Genomic DNA, 27,524 nt, shown 5'->3' on the forward strand with positions numbered 1-27,524 from the left:
TGCAATTAGCTGTAAATTAGTATATTTCACTAGTCACATTGTCCTCAGAAAAAGTCAGTGCTCAAAGCCAACCAACCAATATTTCTTCTCTTCCAGAATCCTTGTAAAAAAAACTTATATTTTTCAGCCTGAAGGCAACTTCTACTTCTGACGTGATTAATGACATTTTAAATATTGAATCACCAGCCGATTCTCTGCTGCAGGGCATAAACAGGGTTCGACCGGAATTGGCAGAGAATCTCTTGACAGACTTCTCTTTCTCCCAGACAGTTATAAACTCTCTCAGCTTGACAGACTTCTCTTTCTCCCAGACGGTTATAAACTCTCTCAGCTTGACAGACTTCTCTTTCTCCCAGACAGTTATAAACTCTCTCAGCTTGACAGACTTCTCTTTCTCCCAGACGGTTATAAACTCTCTCAGCTTGACAGACTTCTCTTTCTCCCAGACGGTTATAAACTCTCTCAGCTTGACAGACTTCTCTTTCTCCCAGACGGTTATAAACTCTCTCAGCTTGACAGACTTCTCTTTCTCCCAGACGGTTATAAACTCTCTCAGCTTGACAGACTTCTCTTTCTCCCAGACGGTTATAAACTCTCTCAGCTTGACAGACTTCTCTTTCTCCCAGAGACAGTTATAAACTCTCTCAGCTTGACAGACTTCTCTTTCTCTCCCTGAGACAGTTATAAACTATCTCAGCTTGACAGACTTCCCTTTCTCCCTGACGGTTATAAACTCTGCAATGCCATACAACACTCCTTCCGTGGCTTGACAGACACAACGACCACGGCTGTGTCTCAAATGGAACCTTGTCTATTTAATGACATTTGAACTACATTGTGTCAACAGGTAGAATAGGTTGGCAGTTGAGACATAAATGTCCTTTTTTTAAAAATACGACAGGAACTCCCCGCTCAGCCTCTCTTGCCTTGACGTGTCCTGTAAGCTGAAATGATTTATAGACGGTTAGTTCTATCCTCTATTCCTGACAGGCTTGATCCTCTCCATGACTGAACTGTGTCTGTTTCTGCTTCAGCTGTTGAGCTAAGAGCTTGACTGGTGTTTAAACCCAGAGCAATGTGAGCCTGTCGTCCCGGTGCTTTGTAATCTACTGAAACAATGGGGGATATTTACCACAGATTGGACATATTGTCCTTTTCCAGAATGAAACACTTTCCCCCAATATAGGGAACTTCATTTCGACCAGGGTCCAAGGCACTGAAAGGGCTGAATAAGGTGCATCCCAAACGGCACCATATTTGATAGGGTCGATAGGGCTCTGGACAAAATGTAGTGCACTACTGTATGACAGCCAACACATTCAGAGCACGTTCAACCTCTTTCAGTGGCCTCGTCGTGTCAGGAAGTGATTGAGTGGGGGAACCTCTCCTTCCTTCCTACCAGCTTTACCGTACAGCCCATAGCTGCCTGCATCAGAAATCATTTAACAATTTTCCAGACAATTAAGTCATTTGAGAAGGCAAATCATTTTGGTAATGAAATATAATGAAGTGCTGGGTGGAGAGACACACCGGGAAACAGAACAGAATCCTCTCTTAGTTTCCTGCTACCAAACATGACATTAATAATCATCTGGATTGGATGAGTCACATTTTATGTTCTAGAAAGACATTAGATCAGTGTTGAGCAATTAGTGTTTCTGACCCCCCTTAATTCTGTCTCTCGTTCTCTCTCTTTCTCTCTCTCTCGCTCTCTCTTTCTTTCTCTCATTCTCTCTCTGTCTCTCTCTCTCCCTCCAATCCTCCCTCTCTGTCTCCCGTTCTCTCTCTCTGTCTCTCGTTCTCTCTCTCTCTCTCTCTCTCTCTCTCTCTCACTCTCACTCTCTCTCTCTCTCTCTCTCTCTCTCTCTCTCTCTCTCTCTCTCTCTCACACTCTCTCTCTCTCTCTCTCTCTCTCTCTCTCTCCCTCCCTCCCTCCCTCCCTCTCTGTCTCTCCTCCACTCCAGCGGTGCACTGTGGTAACCCGGGGACACCTGCTCACGGCCGTATTTTCCGGGTCGACGGTACGACCTTCACTCACTCTGTAGTCTACTCCTGTATGGATGGATATCTCCTCTCAGGCACGCCCACCAGACACTGTCTGGCCAACGGCACCTGGTCTGGCACCGCTTCTAACTGCACCAGTAAGTACTACTGATACCTGGTCCAGCACCGTCTCCTAACTGCACCAGTAAGTACTACTGTTACCTGGTCCAGCACCATCTTCTAACTGCACCAGTAAGTACTACTGATACCTTGTCCAGCACCGTTTCCTAGCTGCACGAGTAAGTACTACTGGTACCTGGTCCAGCACCGTCTCCTAACTGCACCAGTAAGTACTACTGTTACCTGGTCCAGCACCGTCTCCTAACTGCACCAGTAAGTACTACTGTTACCTGGTCCAGCCCCGTCTCCTAACTGCACCAGTAAGTACTACTGATACCTGGTCCAGCACCGTCTCCTAACTGCACCAGTAAGTACTACTGGTACCTGGTCCAGCACCGTCTCCTAACTGCACCAGTAAGTACTACTGATACATGGTCCAGCACCGTCTCCTAACTGATCCGAAATGACAAACAAAATGACTGAAAAGTACAACAGTCTGTTAGTTATCCTGAACTGAAACTAAATGACTGTCTGTTAGTTACCCTGAACTGAAACTAAATGACTGTCTGTTAGTTATCCTGAACTGAAACTAAATGACTTTCTGTTAATTATCCTGAACTGAAACTAAATGACTTTCTGTTAGTTATCCTGAACTGAAACTAAATGACTGTCTGTTAGTTATCCCGAACTGAAACTAAATGACTGTCTGTTAGTTATCCTGAACTGAAACGAAATGACTTTCTGTTAGTTATCCTGAACTGAAACTAAATGACTGTCTGTTAGTTCTCCTGAACTGAAACTAAATGACTGTCTGTTAGTTATCCTGAACTGAAACTAAATAACTGTCTGTTAGTTATCCTGAACTGAAACTAAATGACTTTCTGTTAGTTATCCTGAACTGAAACTAAATGACTGTCTGTTAGTTATCCTGAACTGAAACTAAATGACTGTCTGTTAGTTCTCCTGAACTGAAACTAAATGACTGTCTGTTAGTTATCCTGAACTGAAACTAAATGTCTGTCTGTTAGTTATCCTGAACTGAAACTAAATGACTGTCTGTTAGTTATCCTGAACTGAAACTAAATGACTGTCTGTTAGTTATCCTGAACTGAAACTAAATGACTGTCTGTTAGTTATCCTGAACTGAAACTAAATGACTTTCTGTTAGTTATCCTGAACTGAAACTAAATGACTGTCTGTTAGTTATCCTGAACTGAAACTAAATGACTTTCTGTTAGTTATCCTGAACTGAAACTAAATGACTGTCTGTTAGTTATCCTGAACTGAAACTAAATGACTGTATGTTAGTTATCCTGAACTGAAACTAAATGACTGTCTGTTAGTTATCCTGAACTGAAACTAAATGACTGTCTGATAGTTATCCCGAACTGAAACTAAATGACTGTCTGTTAGTTATCCTGAACTGAAACTAAATGACTGTGTGTTAGTTATCCTGAACTGAAACTAAATGACTGTCTGTTAGTTATCCTGAACTGAAACTAAATGACTTTCTGTTAGTTATCCTGAACTGAAACTAAATGACTGTCTGTTAGTTATCCCGAACTGAAACTAAATGACTGTCTGTTAGTTATCCTGAACTGAAACTAAATGACTTTCTGTTAGTTATCCTGAACTGAAACTAAATGACTGTCTGTTAGTTCTCCTGAACTGAAACTAAATGACTGTCTGTTAGTTATCCTGAACTGAAACTAAATAACTGTCTGTTAGTTATCCTGAACTGAAACTAAATGACTTTCTGTTAGTTATCCTGAACTGAAACTAAATGACTGTCTGTTAGTTATCCTGAACTGAAACTAAATGACTGTCTGTTAGTTCTCCTGAACTGAAACTAAATGACTGTCTGTTAGTTATCCTGAACTGAAACTAAATGTCTGTCTGTTAGTTATCCTGAACTGAAACTAAATGACTGTCTGTTAGTTATCCTGAACTGAAATTAAATGACTGTCTGTTAGTTATCCTGAACTGAAACTAAATGACTGTCTGTTAGTTATCCTGAACTGAAACTAAATGACTTTCTGTTAGTTATCCTGAACTGAAACTAAATGACTGTCTGTTAGTTATCCTGAACTGAAACTAAATGACTTTCTGTTAGTTATCCTGAACTGAAACTAAATGACTGTCTGTTAGTTATCCTGAACTGAAACTAAATGACTGTCTGTTAGTTATCCTGAACTGAAACTAAATGACTGTCTGTTAGTTATCCTGAACTGAAACTAAATGACTGTCTGATAGTTATCCCGAACTGAAACTAAATGACTGTCTGTTAGTTATCCTGAACTGAAACTAAATGACTGTGTGTTAGTTATCCTGAACTGAAACTAAATGACTGTCTGTTAGTTATCCTGAACTGAAACTAAATGACTGTCTGTTAGTTATCCTGAACTGAAACTAAATGACTGTGTGTTAGTTATCCTGAACTGAAACTAAATGACTGTCTGTTAGTTATCCTGAACTGAAACTAAATGACTGTCTGTTAGTTATCCTGAACTGAAACTAAATGACTTTCTGTTAGTTATCCTGAACTGAAACTAAATGACTGTGTGTTAGTTATCCTGAACTGAAACTAAATGACTGTCTGTTAGTTATCCTGAACTGAAACTAAATGACTGTCTGTTAGTTATCCTGAACTGAAACTAAATGACTTTCTGTTAGTTATCCTGAACTGAAACTAAATGACTGTCTGTTAGTTATCCTGAACTGAAACTAAATGACTGTCTGTTAGTTATCCTGAACTGAAACTAAATGACTGTCTGTTAGTTATCCTGAACTGAAACTAAATGACTGTCTGTTAGTTATCCCGAACTGAAACTAAATGACTGTCTGTTAGTTATCCTGAACTGAAACTAAATGACTGTCTGTTAGTTATCCTGAACTGAAACTAAATGTCTGTCTGTTAGTTATCCTGAACTGAAACTAAATGACTGTCTGTTAGTTATCCTGAACTGAAACTAAATGACTGTCTGTTAGTTATCCCGAACTGAAACTAAATGACTGTCTGTTAGTTATCCTGAACTGAAACTAAATGACTGTCTGTTAGTTATCCCGAACTGAAACTAAATGACTGTCTGTTAGTTCTCCCGAACTGAAACTAAATGACTGTCTGATAGTTATCCCGAACTGAAACTAAATGACTGTCTGATAGTTATCCCGAACTGAAACTAAATGACTGTCTGATAGTTATCCCGAACTGAAACTAAATGACTGTCTGATAGTTATCCCGAACTGAAACTAAATGACTGTCTGATAGTTATCCCGAACTGAAACTAAATGACTGTCTGTTAGTTATCCTGAACTGAAACTAAATGACTGTCTGTTAGTTATCCCGAACTGAAACTAAATGACTGTCTGTTAGTTCTCCCGAACTGAAACTAAATGACTGTCTGATAGTTATCCCGAACTGAAACTAAATGACTGTCTGATAGTTATCCCGAACTGAAACTAAATGACTGTCTGATAGTTATCCCGAACTGAAACTAAATGACTGTCTGATAGTTATCCCGAACTGAAACTAAATGACTGTCTGATAGTTATCCCGAACTGAAACTAAATGACTGTCTGATAGTTATCCTGAACTGAAACTAAATGACTGTCTGTTAGTTCTCCCGAACTGAAACTAAATGACTGTCTGATAGTTATCCCGAACTGAAACTAAATGACTGTCTGATAGTTATCCCGAACTGAAACTAAATGACTGTCTGATAGTTATCCCGAACTGAAACTAAATGACTGTCTGATAGTTATCCCGAACTGAAACTAAATGACTGTCTGATAGTTATCCCGAACTGAAACTAAATGACTGTCTGATAGTTATCCCGAACTGAAACTAAATGACTGTCTGATAGTTATCCCGAACTGAAACTAAATGACTGTCTGATAGTTATCCCGAACTGAAACTAAATGACTGTCTGATAGTTATCCTGAACTGAAACTAAATGACTGTCTGTTAGTTATCCTGAACTGAAACTAAATGACTTTCTGTTAGTTATCCTGAACTGAAACTAAATGACTGTGTGTTAGTTATCCTGAACTGAAACTAAATGACTGTCTGTTAGTTATCCTGAACTGAAACTAAATGACTGTCTGTTAGTTATCCTGAACTGAAACTAAATGACTGTCTGTTAGTTATCCTGAACTGAAACTAAATGACTGTCTGTTAGTTCTCCTGAACTGAAACTAAATGACTGTCTGTTAGTTATCCTGAACTGAAACTAAATGACTGTCTGATAGTTATCCCGAACTGAAACTAAATGACTGTCTGATAGTTATCCCGAACTGAAACTAAATGACTGTCTGTTAGTTATCCCGAACTGAAACTAAATGACTGTCTGTTAGTTATCCCGAACTGAAACTAAATGACTGTCTGTTAGTTATCCCGAACTGAAACTAAATGACTGTCTGTTAGTTATCCTGAACTGAAACTAAATGACTGTCTGATAGTTATCCTGAACTGAAACTAAATGACTGTCTGTTAGTTATCCTGAACTGAAACTAAATGACTGTCTGATAGTTATCCTGAACTGAAACTAAATGACTGTCTGTTAGTTATCCTGAACTGAAACTAAATGACTGTCTGTTAGTTATCCTGAACTGAAACTAAATGACTGTCTGTTAGTTATCCTGAACTGAAACTAAATGACTGTCTGTTAGTTATCCCGAACTGAAACTAAATGACTGTCTGATAGTTATCCCGAACTGAAACTAAATGACTGTCTGTTAGTTATCCTGAACTGAAACTAAATGACTGTCTGTTAGTTATCCTGAACTGAAACTAAATGACTGTCTGATAGTTATCCTGAACTGAAACTAAATGACTGTCTGTTAGTTATCCTGAACTGAAACTAAATGATTACAAAGATACAGTATAGTGTTACAGTAATATAAAATGCTAAATAGCAGTTAGCCGTAGATGTTGTCCCACTTTCTGTTAGACTGCCTTTAATCTAAACTCATCTTCAGGAACGAGCCCCATATGTTGTAATTTAATCATGTTGTGTCAATCTATATTCAATTTGCCCTATAATAACTCTTTAACAGAATTACATTTCTCCCAGAGCATCATTACTCTTGTGTCTGACTAATTGAAGTACAGACAAGATATAGAATAAGGGGAGGGAGGAGGAGGAGGGGGAGGGAGGGAGAGGAGGGAGGGGGAGGGAAGAGGAGGAGGTGGAGGGAGGGGAGGAAGAGGAGGGAGGGAGGAGGAGGGGGAGGAAGGAGGTAGAGGGAGAGGAGGGGGAGGAGGAGGGAGAGGGAGGAGGCGTAGGGAGAGGAAGGGGATGAGGGTTTCAATTTGGGACAAAAATGAGTCTCTGGAGAGAGAAGTGATGCTTTCCAGGGAGCCTCTCTAGTCGCTCTGAGACAGTGATCAGACAGGCAGAAATGTTCAAGTCTGTATCTGCAATGCAACCCTATTCTCTATACCAGAACAGTCCTGTTGACGACCCTATTCTCTATACCAGAACAGTCCTGTTGACGACCCTATTCTTTAGGTAGAACAGTCCTGTTGACGACCCTATTCTCTATACCAGAACAGTCCTGTTGACGACCCTATTCTCTATACCAGAACAGTCCTGTTGACGACCCTATTCTCTAGGTAGAACAGTCCTGTTGACGACCCTATTCTCTATACCAGAACAGTCCTGTTGACGACCCTATTCTCTAGGTAGAACAGTCCTGTTGACGACCCTATTCTCTATACCAGAACAGTCCTGTTGACGACCCTATTCTCTATACCAGAACAGTCCTGTTGACGACCCTATTCTCTATACCAGAACAGTCCTGTTGACGACCCTATTCTCTCTAGGTAGAACAGTCCTGTTGACGACCCTATTCTCTATACCAGAACAGTCCTGTTGACGACCCTATTCTCTATGTAGAACAGTCCTGTTGACGACCCTATTCTCTAGGTAGAACAGTCCTGTTGACGACCCTATTCTCTATATAGTACAGTCCTGTTGACGACCCTATTCTCTAGGTAGAACAGTCCTGTTGACGACCCTATTCTCTATATAGTACAGTCCTGTTGACGACCCTATTCTCTATACCAGAACAGTCCTGTTGACGACCCTATTCTCTATACCAGAACAGTCCTGTTGACGACCCTATTCTCTAGGAATAGCAGGGTGCTGCTGCTCATCTGAACTCTGCCTCTCTCTCTCTCTGTCTCTCTCCCTCCTCCTCTCTCCCTTTGTCTCCCTCTCTCTCTCTCTCTCTCTCTCTCTCTCTCTCTCTCTGTCTCTCCCTCCCTCTCTCTCTCTCTGTCTCTCTCTCTATGTGTGTCTCTCTCTCTCTCTCCCTCCCGCTCTCTTTCTCTCTCTGTCTCTCTCTCTCTCTGTATCTCTCTCGCTCTCTCTCTCTCTCTCTCTCGCTCTCTGTCGCTCTCTGTCTCTCTCTCCCTCTGTGTCTCTCTCTCTCGGTCTTTCTCTCTCTCTGTCTCGCTCTCTCTCTCTCTGTGTCTCTCTCGCTGTTCCCCTCTCTCTCTCCCTGTCCCCCTCTCTCTCTTTCTCTCTCTCTCTCTGTCTCTCTCTCTGCCTCTCTCTCTCTCTCTCTCTCTCTCTCTCTCTGTCTCTCTCTCTGCCTCTCTCTCTCTCATCCTCTCCTGCCCCCCCCACCCCCCCCACCCCCACTAGATGTGTGTTTTTGATCGCTTCACTTCAGATGTAACTGACCGGTTCAGGGACACCAACAGTTTGGGTACCAAGAGGTTCTCTCTTTACGAATCCATTAAATAAGTCAGTCATTTCCTCGGTTCACAAACCTCACGGCTTTTATTGATCATCGAGGTTCCAAAGGATCAAAGTCAAACACTCTCAAGGAGAAGAGAGAAAAGTTTGTCTTGTTTCTCTAAATACTGTAATGTGTTATGATGACAGCAGTATTGTTAGAACTGGTACTCATATTCTCCCTCAGTAGTTAGGACCACAGATACCATACCTGTTAATATACAGTAGTTAGGACCACAGGTACCATACCTGTTAATATACAGTAGTTAGGATAACATACCTGATAATATACAGTAGTTAGGACCACAGATACCATACCTGTTAATATACAGTAGTTAGGACCACAGATAACATACCTGTTAATATACAGTAGTTAGGACCACAGATACCATACCTGTTAATATACAGTAGTTAGGATAACGTACCTGTTAATATACAGTAGTTAGGACCACAGATACCATACCTGTTAATATACAGTAGTTAGGACCACAGATAACATACCTGTTAATATACAGTAGTTAGGACCACAGATACCATACCTGTTAATATACAGTAGTTAGGACCACAGATAACATACCTGTTAATATACAGTAGTTAGGACCACAGATAACATACCTGTTATACAGTAGTTAGGATAACATACCTGTTAATATACAGTAGTTAGGATAACATACCTGTTAATATACAGTAGTTAGGACCACAGATAACATACCTGTTAATATACAGTAGTTAGGATAACATACCTGTTAATATACAGTAGTTAGGACCACAGATAACATACCTGTTATACAGTAGTTAGGACCACAGATAACATACCTGTTAATATACAGTAGTTAGGACCACAGATACCATACCTGTTAATATACAGTAGTTAGGACCACAGATAACATACCTGTTAATATACAGTAGTTAGGATAACATACCTGTTAATATACAGTAGTTAGGACCACAGATAACATACCTGTTAATATACAGTAGTTAGGATAACATACCTGTTAATATACAGTAGTTAGGACCACAGATAACATACCTGTTAATATACAGTAGTTAGGACCACAGATAAAATACCTGTTAATTTACAGTAGTTAGGATAACATACCTGATAATATACAGTAGTTAGGATAACATACCTGTTAATATACAGTAGTTAGGATAACATACCTGTTAATTTACAGTAGTTAGGATAACATACCTGTTAATTTACAGTAGTTAGGACCACAGATAACATACCTGTTAATATACAGTAGTTAGGACAACAGATACCATACCTGTTAATATACAGTAGTTAGGACCACAGATACCATACCTGTTAATATACAGTAGTTAGGATAACATACCTGTTAATATACAGTAGTTAGGACCACAGATAACATACCTGTTAATATACAGTAGTTAGGACCACAGATAACATACCTGTTAATATACAGTAGTTAGGATAACATACCTGTTAATATACAGTAGTTAGGATAACATACCTGTTAATATACAGTAGTTAGGACCACAGATAACATACCTGTTAATATACAGTAGTTAGGACCACAGATACCATACCTGTTAATATACAGTAGTTAGGACCACAGATAACATACCTGTTAATATACAGTAGTTAGGACCACAGATAACATACCTGTTATACAGTAGTTAGGATAACATACCTGTTAATATACAGTAGTTAGGATAACATACCTGTTAATATACAGTAGTTAGGACCACAGATAACATACCTGTTAATATACAGTAGTTAGGATAACATACCTGTTAATATACAGTAGTTAGGACCACAGATAACATACCTGTTATACAAGTAGTTAGGACCACAGATAACATACCTGTTAATATACAGTAGTTAGGACCACAGATACCATACCTGTTAATATACAGTAGTTAGGACCACAGATAACATACCTGTTAATATACAGTAGTTAGGATAACATACCTGTTAATATACAGTAGTTAGGACCACAGATAACATACCTGTTAATATACAGTAGTTAGGATAACATACCTGTTAATATACAGTAGTTAGGACCACAGATAACATACCTGTTAATATACAGTAGTTAGGACCACAGATAAATACCTGTTAATTTACAGTAGTTAGGATAACATACCTGATAATATACAGTAGTTAGGATAACATACCTGTTAATATACAGTAGTTAGGATAACATACCTGTTAATTTACAGTAGTTAGGATAACATACCTGTTAATTTACAGTAGTTAGGACCACAGATAACATACCTGTTAATATACAGTAGTTAGGACAACAGATACCATACCTGTTAATATACAGTAGTTAGGACCACAGATACCATACCTGTTAATATACAGTAGTTAGGATAACATACCTGTTAATATACAGTAGTTAGGACCACAGATAACATACCTGTTAATATACAGTAGTTAGGACCACAGATAACATACCTGTTAATATACAGTAGTTAGGATAACATACCTGTTAATATACAGTAGTTAGGATAACATACCTGTTAATATACAGTAGTTAGGACCACAGATAACATACCTGTTAATATACAGTAGTTAGGACCACAGATAACATACCTGTTAATTTACAGTAGTTAGGACCACAGATAACATACCTGTTAATATACAGTAGTTAGGACAACAGATAACATACCTGTTAATATACAGTAGTTAGGACCACAGATAACATACCTGTTAATATACAGTAGTTAGGACAACATATAACATACCTGTTAATTTACAGTAGTTAGGACCACAGATAACATACCTGTTAATATACAGTAGTTAGGACCACAGATAACATACCTGTTATACAGTAGTTAGGACCACAGATAACATACCTGTTAATATACAGTAGTTAGGACCACAGATACCATACCTGTTAATATACAGTAGTTAGGATAACATACCTGTTAATATACAGTAGTTAGGACCACAGATAACATACCTGTTAATATACAGTAGTTAGGACCACAGATAACATACCTGTTAATTTACAGTAGTTAGGATAACATACCTGATAATATACAGTAGTTAGGATAACATACCTGTTAATATACAGTAGTTAGGATAACATACCTGTTAATTTACAGTAGTTAGGATAACATACCTGTTAATTTACAGTAGTTAGGACCACAGATAACATACCTGTTAATATACAGTAGTTAGGACAACAGATACCATACCTGTTAATATACAGTAGTTAGGACCACAGATACCATACCTGTTAATATACAGTAGTTAGGATAACATACCTGTTAATATACAGTAGTTAGGACCACAGATAACATACCTGTTAATATACAGTAGTTAGGACCACAGATAACATACCTGTTAATATACAGTAGTTAGGATAACATACCTGTTAATATACAGTAGTTAGGATAACATACCTGTTAATATACAGTAGTTAGGACCACAGATAACATACCTGTTAATATACAGTAGTTAGGACCACAGATAACATACCTGTTAATTTACAGTAGTTAGGACCACAGATAACATACCTGTTAATATACAGTAGTTAGGACAACAGATAACATACCTGTTAATATACAGTAGTTAGGACCACAGATAACATACCTGTTAATATACAGTAGTTAGGACAACATATAACGTACCTGTTAATTTACAGTAGTTAGGACCACAGATAACATACCTGTTAATATACAGTAGTTAGGACCACAGATAACATACCTGTTATACAGTAGTTAGGACCACAGATAACATACCTGTTAATATACAGTAGTTAGGACCACAGATACCATACCTGTTAATATACAGTAGTTAGGATAACATACCTGTTAATATACAGTAGTTAGGACCACAGATAACATACCTGTTAATATACAGTAGTTAGGACCACAGATAACATACCTGTTAATTTACAGTAGTTAGGATAACATACCTGATAATATACAGTAGTTAGGATAACATACCTGTTAATATACAGTAGTTAGGATAACATACCTGTTAATATACAGTAGTTAGGATAACATACCTGTTAATATGCAGTAGTTAGGACCACAGATACCATACCTGTTAATATACAGTAGTTAGGACCACAGATAACATACCTGTTAATATACAGTAGTTAGGACCACAGATAACATACCTGTTAATATACAGTAGTTAGGACCACAGATACCATACCTGTTAATATACAGTAGTTAGGACCACAGATACCATACCTGTTAATATACAGTAGTTAGGATAACATACCTGTTAATATACAGTAGTTAGGATAACATACCTGTTAGGATAACATACCTGTTAATATACAGTAGTTAGGATAACATACCTGTTAATATACAGTAGTTAGGACCACAGATAACATACCTGTTAATATACAGTAGTTAGGACAACATACCTGTTAATATACAGTAGTTAGGATAACATACCTGATAATATACAGTAGTTAGGACCACAGATAACATACCTGTTAATTTACAGTAGTTAGGATAACATACCTGATAATATACAGTAGTTAGGATAACATACCTGTTAATATACAGTAGTTAGGACAACAGATAAAATACCTGTTAATATACAGTAGTTAGGACCACAGATACCATACCTGTTAATATACAGTAGTTAGGACCACAGATAACATACCTGTTAATTTACAGTAGTTAGGATAACAGATACCATACCTGTTAATATACAGTAGTTAGGACCACAGATAACATACCTGTTAATATACAGTAGTTAGGACCACAGATAACATACCTGTTAATTTACAGTAGTTAGGATAACATACCTGATAATATACAGTAGTTAGGATAACATACCTGTTAATATACAGTAGTTAGGATAACATACCTGTTAATTTACAGTAGTTAGGATAACATACCTGTTAATTTACAGTAGTTAGGACCACAGATAACATACCTGTTAATATACAGTAGTTAGGACAACAGATAAAATACCTGTTAATATACAGTAGTTAGGACCACAGATACCATACCTGTTAATATACAGTAGTTAGGACCACAGATACCATACCTGTTAATATACAGTAGTTAGGATAACATACCTGTTAATATACAGTAGTTAGGATAACATACCTGTTAATATACAGTAGTTAGGATAACATACCTGTTAATATACAGTAGTTAGGATAACATACCTGTTAATATACAGTAGTTAGGACCACAGATACCATACCTGTTAATATACAGTAGTTAGGATAACATACCTGTTAATATACAGTAGTTAGGACCACAGATACCATACCTGTTAATATACAGTAGTTAGGATAACATACCTGTTAATATACAGTAGTTAGGACCACAGATAACATACCTGTTAATATACAGTAGTTAGGACCACAGATACCATACCTGATAATATACAGTAGTTAGGACCACAGATACCATACCTGTTAATATACAGTAGTTAGGATAACATACCTGTTAATATACAGTAGTTAGGACCACAGATAACATACCTGTTAATTTACAGTAGTTAGGACCACAGATAACATACCTGTTAATATACAGTAGTTAGGACCACAGATACCATACCTGTTAATATACAGTAGTTAGGACCACAGATAACATACCTGTTAATATACAGTAGTTAGGACCACAGATAACATACCTGTTAATTTACAGTAGTTAGGATAACATACCTGTTAATTTACAGTAGTTAGGATAACATACCTGATAATATACAGTAGTTAGGATAACATACCTGTTAATATACAGTAGTTAGGATAACATACCTGTTAATTTACAGTAGTTAGGATAACATACCTGTTAATTTACAGTAGTTAGGACCACAGATAACATACCTGTTAATATACAGTAGTTAGGACAACAGATAAAATACCTGTTAATATACAGTAGTTAGGACCACAGATACCATACCTGTTAATATACAGTAGTTAGGACCACAGATACCATACCTGTTAATATACAGTAGTTAGGATAACATACCTGTTAATATACAGTAGTTAGGATAACATACCTGTTAATATACAGTAGTTAGGATAACATACCTGTTAATATACAGTAGTTAGGATAACATACCTGTTAATATACAGTAGTTAGGACCACAGATACCATACCTGTTAATATACAGTAGTTAGGATAACATACCTGTTAATATACAGTAGTTAGGACCACAGATACCATACCTGTTAATATACAGTAGTTAGGATAACATACCTGTTAATATACAGTAGTTAGGACCACAGATAACATACCTGTTAATATACAGTAGTTAGGACCACAGATACCATACCTGATAATATACAGTAGTTAGGACCACAGATACCATACCTGTTAATATACAGTAGTTAGGATAACATACCTGTTAATATACAGTAGTTAGGACCACAGATAACATACCTGTTAATTTACAGTAGTTAGGACCACAGATAACATACCTGTTAATATACAGTAGTTAGGACCACAGATACCATACCTGTTAATATACAGTAGTTAGGACCACAGATAACATACCTGTTAATATACAGTAGTTAGGACCACAGATAACATACCTGTTAATTTACAGTAGTTAGGATAACATACCTGATAATATACAGTAGTTAGGATAACATACCTGTTAATATACAGTAGTTAGGATAACATACCTGTTAATTTACAGTAGTTAGGATAACATACCTGTTAATTTACAGTAGTTAGGACCACAGATAACATACCTGTTAATATACAGTAGTTAGGACAACAGATAAAATACCTGTTAATATACAGTAGTTAGGACCACAGATACCATACCTGTTAATATACAGTAGTTAGGACCACAGATAACATACCTGTTAATTTACAGTAGTTAGGATAACAGATACCATACCTGTTAATATACAGTAGTTAGGACCACAGATAACATACCTGTTAATATACAGTAGTTAGGACCACAGATAACATACCTGTTAATTTACAGTAGTTAGGATAACATACCTGATAATATACAGTAGTTAGGATAACATACCTGTTAATATACAGTAGTTAGGATAACATACCTGTTAATTTACAGTAGTTAGGATAACATACCTGTTAATTTACAGTAGTTAGGACCACAGATAACATACCTGTTAATATACAGTAGTTAGGACAACAGATAAAATACCTGTTAATATACAGTAGTTAGGACCACAGATACCATACCTGTTAATATACAGTAGTTAGGACCACAGATACCATACCTGTTAATATACAGTAGTTAGGATAACATACCTGTTAATATACAGTAGTTAGGATAACATACCTGTTAATATACAGTAGTTAGGATAACATACCTGTTAATATACAGTAGTTAGGATAACATACCTGTTAATATACAGTAGTTAGGATAACATACCTGTTAATATACAGTAGTTAGGATAACATACCTGTTAATATACAGTAGTTAGGATAACATACCTGTTAATATACAGTAGTTAGGACCACAGATACCATACCTGTTAATATACAGTAGTTAGGATAACATACCTGTTAATATACAGTAGTTAGGACCACAGATACCATACCTGTTAATATACAGTAGTTAGGATAACATACCTGTTAATATACAGTAGTTAGGACCACAGATAACATACCTGTTAATATACAGTAGTTAGGACCACAGATACCATACCTGATAATATACAGTAGTTAGGACCACAGATACCATACCTGTTAATATACAGTAGTTAGGATAACATACCTGTTAATATACAGTAGTTAGGACCACAGATAACATACCTGTTAATTTACAGTAGTTAGGACCACAGATAACATACCTGTTAATATACAGTAGTTAGGACCACAGATACCATACCTGTTAATATACAGTAGTTAGGACCACAGATAACATACCTGTTAATATACAGTAGTTAGGACCACAGATAACATACCTGTTAATTTACAGTAGTTAGGATAACATACCTGATAATATACAGTAGTTAGGATAACATACCTGTTAATATACAGTAGTTAGGATAACATACCTGTTAATTTACAGTAGTTAGGATAACATACCTGTTAATTTACAGTAGTTAGGACCACAGATAACATACCTGTTAATATACAGTAGTTAGGACAACAGATAAAATACCTGTTAATATACAGTAGTTAGGACCACAGATACCATACCTGTTAATATACAGTAGTTAGGACCACAGATAACATACCTGTTAATTTACAGTAGTTAGGATAACAGATACCATACCTGTTAATATACAGTAGTTAGGACCACAGATAACATACCTGTTAATATACAGTAGTTAGGACCACAGATAACATACCTGTTAATTTACAGTAGTTAGGATAACATACCTGATAATATACAGTAGTTAGGATAACATACCTGTTAATATACAGTAGTTAGGATAACATACCTGTTAATTTACAGTAGTTAGGATAACATACCTGTTAATTTACAGTAGTTAGGACCACAGATAACATACCTGTTAATATACAGTAGTTAGGACAACAGATAAAATACCTGTTAATATACAGTAGTTAGGACCACAGATACCATACCTGTTAATATACAGTAGTTAGGACCACAGATACCATACCTGTTAATATACAGTAGTTAGGATAACATACCTGTTAATATACAGTAGTTAGGATAACATACCTGTTAATATACAGTAGTTAGGATAACATACCTGTTAATATACAGTAGTTAGGATAACATACCTGTTAATATACAGTAGTTAGGATAACATACCTGTTAATATACAGTAGTTAGGATAACATACCTGTTAATATACAGTAGTTAGGATAACATACCTGTTAATATACAGTAGTTAGGACCACAGATACCATACCTGTTAATATACAGTAGTTAGGATAACATACCTGTTAATATACAGTAGTTAGGACCACAGATACCATACCTGTTAATATACAGTAGTTAGGATAACATACCTGTTAATATACAGTAGTTAGGACCACAGATAACATACCTGTTAATATACAGTAGTTAGGACCACAGATACCATACCTGATAATATACAGTAGTTAGGACCACAGATACCATACCTGTTAATATACAGTAGTTAGGATAACATACCTGTTAATATACAGTAGTTAGGACCACAGATAACATACCTGTTAATTTACAGTAGTTAGGACCACAGATAACATACCTGTTAATATACAGTAGTTAGGACCACAGATACCATACCTGTTAATATACAGTAGTTAGGACCACAGATAACATACCTGTTAATATACAGTAGTTAGGACCACAGATAACATACCTGTTAATTTACAGTAGTTAGGATAACATACCTGTTAATTTACAGTAGTTAGGATAACATACCTGATAATATACAGTAGTTAGGATAACATACCTGTTAATATACAGTAGTTAGGATAACATACCTGTTAATTTACAGTAGTTAGGATAACATACCTGTTAATTTACAGTAGTTAGGACCACAGATAACATACCTGTTAATATACAGTAGTTAGGACAACAGATAAAATACCTGTTAATATACAGTAGTTAGGACCACAGATACCATACCTGTTAATATACAGTAGTTAGGACCACAGATACCATACCTGTTAATATACAGTAGTTAGGATAACATACCTGTTAATATACAGTAGTTAGGATAACATACCTGTTAATATACAGTAGTTAGGATAACATACCTGTTAATATACAGTAGTTAGGATAACATACCTGTTAATATACAGTAGTTAGGACCACAGATACCATACCTGTTAATATACAGTAGTTAGGATAACATACCTGTTAATATACAGTAGTTAGGACCACAGATACCATACCTGTTAATATACAGTAGTTAGGATAACATACCTGTTAATATACAGTAGTTAGGACCACAGATAACATACCTGTTAATATACAGTAGTTAGGACCACAGATACCATACCTGATAATATACAGTAGTTAGGACCACAGATACCATACCTGTTAATATACAGTAGTTAGGATAACATACCTGTTAATATACAGTAGTTAGGACCACAGATAACATACCTGTTAATTTACAGTAGTTAGGACCACAGATAACATACCTGTTAATATACAGTAGTTAGGACCACAGATACCATACCTGTTAATATACAGTAGTTAGGACCACAGATAACATACCTGTTAATATACAGTAGTTAGGACCACAGATAACATACCTGTTAATTTACAGTAGTTAGGATAACATACCTGATAATATACAGTAGTTAGGATAACATACCTGTTAATATACAGTAGTTAGGATAACATACCTGTTAATTTACAGTAGTTAGGATAACATACCTGTTAATTTACAGTAGTTAGGACCACAGATAACATACCTGTTAATATACAGTAGTTAGGACAACAGATAAAATACCTGTTAATATACAGTAGTTAGGACCACAGATACCATACCTGTTAATATACAGTAGTTAGGACCACAGATAACATACCTGTTAATTTACAGTAGTTAGGATAACAGATACCATACCTGTTAATATACAGTAGTTAGGACCACAGATAACATACCTGTTAATATACAGTAGTTAGGACCACAGATAACATACCTGTTAATTTACAGTAGTTAGGATAACATACCTGATAATATACAGTAGTTAGGATAACATACCTGTTAATATACAGTAGTTAGGATAACATACCTGTTAATTTACAGTAGTTAGGATAACATACCTGTTAATTTACAGTAGTTAGGACCACAGATAACATACCTGTTAATATACAGTAGTTAGGACAACAGATAAAATACCTGTTAATATACAGTAGTTAGGACCACAGATACCATACCTGTTAATATACAGTAGTTAGGACCACAGATACCATACCTGTTAATATACAGTAGTTAGGATAACATACCTGTTAATATACAGTAGTTAGGATAACATACCTGTTAATATACAGTAGTTAGGATAACATACCTGTTAATATACAGTAGTTAGGATAACATACCTGTTAATATACAGTAGTTAGGATAACATACCTGTTAATATACAGTAGTTAGGATAACATACCTGTTAATATACAGTAGTTAGGACAACAGATAAAATACCTGTTAATATACAGTAGTTAGGACCACAGATAACATACCTGTTAATATACAGTAGTTAGGACCACAGATACCATACTTTTTTTTTTTTTTTCACCTTTATTTAACCAGGTAGGCTAGTTGAGAACAAGTTCTCATTTGCAACTGCGACCTGGCCAAGATAAAGCATAGCAGTGTGAGCATACAACAAAGAGTTACACATGGAGTAAACAATTAACAAGTCAATAACACAGTAGAAAACGAAGGGGGGGTCTATATACAATGTGTGCAAAAGGCATGAGGAGGTAGGCAAATAATTACAATTTTGCAGATTAACACTGGAGTGATAAAAGATCAGATGGTCATGTACAGGTAGAGATATTGGTGTGCAGAAGAGCAGAAAAGTAAATAAATAAAAACAGTACGGGGATGAGGTAGGTGAAAAGGGTGGGCTATTTACCAATAGACTATGTACAGCTGCAGCGATCGGTTAGCTGCTCAGATAGCTGATGTTTGAAGTTGGTGAGGGAGATAAAAGTCTCCAACTTCAGCGATTTTTGCAATTCGTTCCAGTCACAGGCAGCAGAGTACTGGAACGAAAGGCGGCCAAATGAGGTGTTGGCTTTAGGGATGATCAGTGAGATACACCTGCTGGAGCGCGTGCTACGGATGGGTGTTGCCATCGTGACCAGTGAGCTGAGATAAGGCGGAGCTTTACCTAGCATAGACTTGTAGATGACCTGGAGCCAGTGGGTCTGGCGACGAATATGTAGCGAGGGCCAGCCGACTAGAGCATACAAGTCGCAGTGGTGGGTAGTATAAGGTGCTTTAGTGACAAAACGGATGGCACTGTGATAGACTGCATCCAGTTTGCTGAGTAGAGTGTTGGAAGCCATTTTGTAGATGACATCGCCGAAGTCGAGGATCGGTAGGATAGTCAGTTTTACTAGGGTAAGCTTGGCGACTTGAGTGAAGGAGGCTTTGTTGCGGAATAGAAAGCCGACTCTTGATTTGATTTTCGATTGGAGATGTTTGATATGAGTCTGGAAGGAGAGTTTGCAGTCTAGCCAGACACCTAGGTACTTATAGACGTCCACATATTCTAGGTCGGAACCATCCAGGGTGGTGATGCTAGTCGGGCATGCAGGTGCAGGCAGCGACCGGTTGAAAAGCATGCATTTGGTTTTACTAGCGTTTAAGAGCAGTTGGAGGCCACGGAAGGAGTGTTGTATGGCATTGAAGCTTGTTTGGAGGTTAGATAGCACAGTGTCCAAAGACGGGCCGAAAGTATATAGAATGGTGTCGTCTGCGTAGAGGTGGATCAGGGAATCGCCCGCAGCAAGAGCAACATCATTGATATACACAGAGAAAAGAGTCGGCCCGAGAATTGAACCCTGTGGCACCCCCATAGAGACTGCCAGAGGACCGGACAGCATGCCCTCCGATTTGACACACTGAACTCTGTCTGCAAAGTAATTGGTGAACCAGGCAAGGCAGTCATCCGAAAAACCGAGGCTACTGAGTCTGCCGATAAGAATATGGTGATTGACAGAGTCGAAAGCCTTGGCAAGGTCGATGAAGACGGCTGCACAGTACTGTCTTTTATCGATGGCGGTTATGATGTCGTTTAGTACCTTGAGTGTGGCTGAGGTGCACCCATGACCGGCTCGGAAACCAGATTGCACAGCGGAGAAGGTACGGTGGGATTCGAGATGGTCAGTGACCTGTTTGTTGACTTGGCTTTCGAAGACCTTAGATAGGCTGTATACAGTAGTTAGGACCACAGATAACATACCTGTTAATTTACAGTAGTTAGGATAACAGATACCATACCTGTTAATATACAGTAGTTAGGACCACAGATAACATACCTGTTAATATACAGTAGTTAGGACCACAGATAACATACCTGTTAATTTACAGTAGTTAGGATAACATACCTGATAATATACAGTAGTTAGGATAACATACCTGTTAATATACAGTAGTTAGGATAACATACCTGTTAATTTACAGTAGTTAGGATAACATACCTGTTAATTTACAGTAGTTAGGACCACAGATAACATACCTGTTAATATACAGTAGTTAGGACAACAGATAAAATACCTGTTAATATACAGTAGTTAGGACCACAGATACCATACCTGTTAATATACAGTAGTTAGGACCACAGATACCATACCTGTTAATAAAAAGTAGTTAGAATAACATACCTGTTAATATACAGTAGTTAGGATAACATACCTGTTAATATACAGTAGTTAGGATAACATACCTGTTAATATACAGTAGTTAGGATAACATACCTGTTAATATACAGTAGTTAGGACAACAGATAAAATACCTGTTAATATACAGTAGTTAGGACCACAGATAACATACCTGTTAATATACAGTAGTTAGGACCACAGATAACATACCTGTTAATTTACAGTAGTTAGGACCACAGATAACATACCTGTTAATATACAGTAGTTAGGACCACAGATAACATACCGGTTAATATACAGTAGTTAGGACCACAGATAACATACCTGTTATACAGTAGTTAGGATAACATACCTGTTAATATACAGCAGTCTGACTCTGTTGTGATAGTATTATTGCTAGGAGATAGCTAGAACATTTGGCTAGAGACACATAGCATTGGATGCTTTATGGATTGGTTCCTGGTTCCTGGTGTTCTCTCTCTCTCCTCTCTGTCTCTCTCTCTGTCTCTCTCTCTCCTCTCTCTCTCTTTCCTCTCTCTCCTCTCTCTCTCTTTCCTCTCTCTCCTCTCTGTCTCTCTCTCTCCTCTCTGTCTCTCTCTCTGATAGTATTATTGCTAGGAGATAGCTAGAACATTTGGCTATAGACACATAGCATTGGATGCTTTATGGATTGGTTCCTGGTGTCCTCTCTCTGCCCACCAATCATGTGTTTAGTGGTTTTGGTATAAAGCTGTAGCAGCTGCTTGCCAATGTGTCCTCACTCTGTCAGTGTAGCCAGTGTTTCTCTCTCTCTCTCTGTCAGTGTAGCCAGTGTTTCTCTCTCTCTCTCTGTCAGTGTAGCCAGTGTTTCTCTCTCTCTCTTTGTTTCTCTCTCTTTCTATCTATCTCTGTCTCTCTCTTTGTCTCTCTCTTTGTCTCTCTATGTCTCTCTTTGCCTCTCTCTGTCTCTCTCTGTCTCTCTCTATCTCTCTCTTTGCCTCTCTCTGTCTCTCTCTTTGTCTCTCTCTTTGTCTCTCTCTATCTCTCTCTTTGTCTCTCTCTATCTCTCTCTTTGCCTCTCTCTGTCTCTCTCTTTGTCTCTCTCTATCTCTCTCTTTGCCTCTCTCTGTCTCTCTCTTTGTCTCTCTCTATCTCTCTCTTTGCCTCTCTCTGTCTCTCTCTTTGTCTCTCCCTTTGTCTCTCTATGTCTCTCTTTGTCTCTCTCTGTCGCTCTCTTTGTCTCTCTCTTTGTCTCTCTCTGTCTCTCTCTTTGTCTCTCTCTGTCTCTCTCTTTGTCTCTCTGTCTCTCTCTGTCTCTCTCTTTGTCTCTCTCTGTCTCTGTGTCTCTGTCTCTCCTCTCTCTCTCACTTTCCTCTCTCTCCTCTCTGACTCTCTCTTTCATCTCTGTCTCTCTCTCCTCCATCTCTCTCTCTCCTCCCTGTCTCTCTCTTTCCTCTCTCTTTCCTCTCTCTCTCTGTCTCTCTCCTCTCTGTCTCTCTCTTTCATCTCTGTCTCTCTCTCCTCCGTCTCTCTCCTCCCTGTCTCTCTCTCCTCTCTGTCTCTCTCTCTCTTCTCTCTCTCTCTTTCCTCTCTTTCCTCTCTATCCTCTCTGTCTCTCTCTCTCCTCCCTGTCTCTCTCTCCTCTCTGTCTCTCTCTCTCTCTCCTCTCTCTCTCTCTTTCCTCTCTTTCCTCTCTCTCCTCTCTGTCTCTCTCTCTCTCCTCTCTCTCATTCTTTCCTCTCTTTCCTCTCTCTCCTCTCTGTCTCTCTCTCTCCTCTCTGTCTCTCTCTCTCCTCTCTGTCTCTCTCTCTCTCTCTCTCTCTCCTCTCTCTCTCTTTCCTCTCTCTCCTCTCTGTCTCTCTCTCTGTCTCTCTCTCTCTCTCCTCTCTCTCTCTTTCCTCTCTGTCTCTCTCTCCTCTCTCTCTTTCCTCTCTTTCCTCTCTGTCTCTCTCTCCTCTCTCTCTTTCCTCTCTTTCCTCTCTGTCTCTCTCTCCTCTCTGTCTCTCTCTCTCCTCTCTCTCTCTTTCCTCTCTTTCCTCTCTGTCTCTCTCTCTCCTCTCTCTCTTCCTCTCTCTCCTCCCTGTCTCTCTCTCCTCTCTGTCTCTCTCTCTCTCCTCTCTCTCTCTTTCCTCTCTTTCCTCTCTGTCTCTCTGGATGCAGACAATGTTTTTATTGAGTGGATGGTCAGGGGGTCGGAACATCATTACAAATAATTAGTAGACTGCAAATTGACCACAAATCGTTTGTTTGCTTTTTGCCTCAGAAAACATGGCCGCCAAATAAAATCACCCGGGGGCCAAATTCGACCCGCGGGCCACCAGTTGTGGACCCCTGAGATACAGCATAGTGACTGAGGCTCTAATGAAAAGCTCAGTTCTATTGTTGAATAGATGAACTCAGCATCGCACAGCACTCTCTACATTACAATGGTCTGTGTCCCAAATGGAACCCTATTCCCTATATATATTTCTCCACCATAGCCCTATGGGCCCTGGTCAAAAGTAGTGCACTACATAGGAAATAAGGTGCCATTTTGGGAAGCACACTATTGTCCTGACTGGCTGACTGGCTGACTTATTTTACATTAGCCTTGCCCCTAGGATGAACGGAAGACTGAGTCTAGGTTTCGTGTTACTGGTTGGAAGTATCTTCTGATTTGGTTTGAGATGTTATTTATTTAAAGTTTTAGTCAACAGTTGGTTGAGAACTTAAACCGTGTTTTAAGGATGTACTGCTGCGGCTATTTCCGTTGTGATGAAATGTTTCCTTTGGCCATTTCATGATCTTCTATTCAGGTCTAATTATAGAAGAGTCTTTCAGGACCACGCGACAACTCAAAGTACACACAGAGCAATCTCCTCTGATCGCATATGACATCATCTCCTCTGACGGTATATGACATCATCTCTGATCGTATATGACATCATCTCCTCTGATCGCATATGACATCATCTCTGATCGTATATGACATCATCTCCTCTGACTGTATATGACATCATCTCCTCTGACGGTATATGACATCATCTCCTCTGATTGTATATGACATCATCTCCTCTGATCGCATATGACATCATCTCTGATCGCATATGACATCATCTCTGATCGTACATTACATCATCTCCTCTGACGGTATATGACATCATCTCCTCTGATCGCATATGACATCATCTCCTCTGACGGTATATGACATCATCTCCTCTGATTGTATATGGCATCATCTCCTCTGATCGCATATGACATCATTTACTCTGATCGTATATGACATCATCTCCTCTGACCGTATATGTCATCATCTCCTCTGATCGCATATGACATCATCTCCTCTGATCGTATATGACATAATCTCCTCTGACGGTATATGACATCATCTCCTCTGATCGCATATGACATCATCTCCTCTGACGGTATATGACATCATCTCCTCTGATTGTATATGGCATCATCTCCTCTGATCGCATATGACATCATCTCCTCTGATCGTATATGACATCATCTCCTCTGATCGTATATGACATCATCTCCTCTGATCGTATATGACATCATTTCCTCTGATCATATATGACATCATCTCTTCTGACTGTATATGACATCATCTCCTCTGATCGTATATGACATCATTTCCTCTGATCATATATGACATCATCTCTTCTGACTGTATATGACATCATCTCCTCTGATCGTATATGACATCATCTCCTCTGATCTGGGACCAGGCTATAACACTGATCTGAGACCAGTCTATAACACTGATCTGGGACAAGTCTATAACACTGATCTGGGACCAGTCTATAACACTGATCTGGGACCAGTCTATAACACTGATCTGGGACCAGTCTATAACACTGATCTGGGACCAGGCTATAACACTGATCTGGGACCAGTCTATAACACTGATCTGGGACCAGTCTACAACACTGATCTGGGACCAGGCTATAACACAACCACTGATCTGGGACCAGTCTACAACGATCCCTGTCTGTCTCTGTATCGTCCCACCAGTGATCAGCTGCATTGACCCAGGTGTTCCTGCTAATGGTCTGAGGTTTGGAGAGGACTTCACTGTGGGCCACAACGTCACCTTCATGTGCCAGCCTGGCTACCTGATAGAGGCAGGCGGGGCCACAACTCGCACCTGTACCCACAATGGCACCTGGAGCGCCACCACGCCCATCTGCAAAGGTACGACATCTGATGATGATGATGGTGATGGTGATAATGATGAGGGTGATGATGATGAGGGTGATGACGAAGAGTGTGGTGATGATGATGAAGATGGTGATGGTGATAATGATGAAGATGAGGGTGATGATGATGAGGGTGATGATGGTGGTGATGATGAAGAGTGTGGTGATGATGATGAAGATGGTGATGGTGATAATGATGAGGGTGATGATGATGAGGGTGATGATGAAGAGTGTGGTGATGATGATGAAGATGGTGATGGTGATAATGATGAAGATGAGGGTGATGATGATGAGGGTGATGATGGTGGTGATGATGAAGAGTGTGATGATGAAGATGGTGATGGTGATAATGATGAGGGTGATGATGATGAGGGTGATGATGGTGGTGATGATGATGATGAAGAGGATGGTGATGATGATGATATGGGTCCTCTCAGATTACAGGAATGAAAATATGTCACAAATCCATTTTATTAGATGTTATTCAAATTCCGTTAACTTTCCCCAAACTTCCTGATTTCCCAGAAATCCTGTTTTGAAAGATTCCTGGATTTCCTACATATTCCCTCGTAATTCCAGGATTCTTTCAACCAGGATGACATGAAAACCGGGGAATTTTAGCATAAATTACCAGAATTTTGCAACCCTAGTTCTCATCAATTATTCCGTCAACTAAAACCAAATGAAATATCGTCCTTCAACAGACCCCCTTTCAACAGACCCCCTTTCAACAGACCCCCTTTCAACAGACCCCCTTTTCAACAGACCCCCTTACAACAGACCCCCTTTTAACAGACCCCCTTTCAACAGACCCCCTTACAACAGACCCCCTTTTAACAGACCCCCTTTCAACAGACCCCCTTTTAACAGACCCCCTTACAACAGACCCCCTTTTCACAGACCCCCTTTCAACAGACCCCCTTTTAACAGACCCCCTTTCAACAGACCCCCTTTTAACAGACCCCCTTTCAACAGACCCCCTTTTTACTCACGTCTCCCTTTGATATCAGAGGGATTTTAAGAGAAAGTCCCAAGTTGTACGGTTTTATCTCAACTGTGCGTCAGGTCCTAGATGATGACAGCGAGGAGTGAAGATGCTCGACTCTTTATATCACACACATTATTAAACAGCTACAGTATTGTAAATTGTACGGTTTTATCTCAACTGTGCGTCAGGTCCTAGATGATGACAGTGACGAGTGAAGATGCTCTACTCTCTCTATATAACACACATTATTAAATAGCTACAGTATTGTAATGTCAGAATCATACGCCTGGCTCCTCTTCTGTTCTGGTTGGATGAACATTCAACGTTTCTCTACCCGTTGA

At 38.5% G+C, this 27,524-nt stretch overlaps 1 protein-coding gene across 1 annotated transcript in view; it reads left to right on the top strand.

Moving 5' to 3' along the window:
* The window catches only part of LOC116370990 (CUB and sushi domain-containing protein 3-like), a gene marked incomplete at its 5' end in the record, with an annotated part of 257,751 nt that overhangs the window by 155,555 nt on the left and 74,672 nt on the right, over positions 1 to 27,524 (top strand). The window contains 2 exons of the mRNA XM_031819925.1: positions 1,965 to 2,141; positions 26,011 to 26,190. Coding sequence (XP_031675785.1) covers positions 1,965 to 2,141; positions 26,011 to 26,190 — 357 coding nt within the window. The remainder of the gene's footprint in view (positions 1 to 1,964; positions 2,142 to 26,010; positions 26,191 to 27,524) is intronic.

This window comes from Oncorhynchus kisutch, unplaced genomic scaffold (genome assembly GCF_002021735.2).
Source record: "Oncorhynchus kisutch isolate 150728-3 unplaced genomic scaffold, Okis_V2 scaffold2879, whole genome shotgun sequence".
Lineage (NCBI taxonomy): Eukaryota > Metazoa > Chordata > Actinopteri > Salmoniformes > Salmonidae > Oncorhynchus > Oncorhynchus kisutch.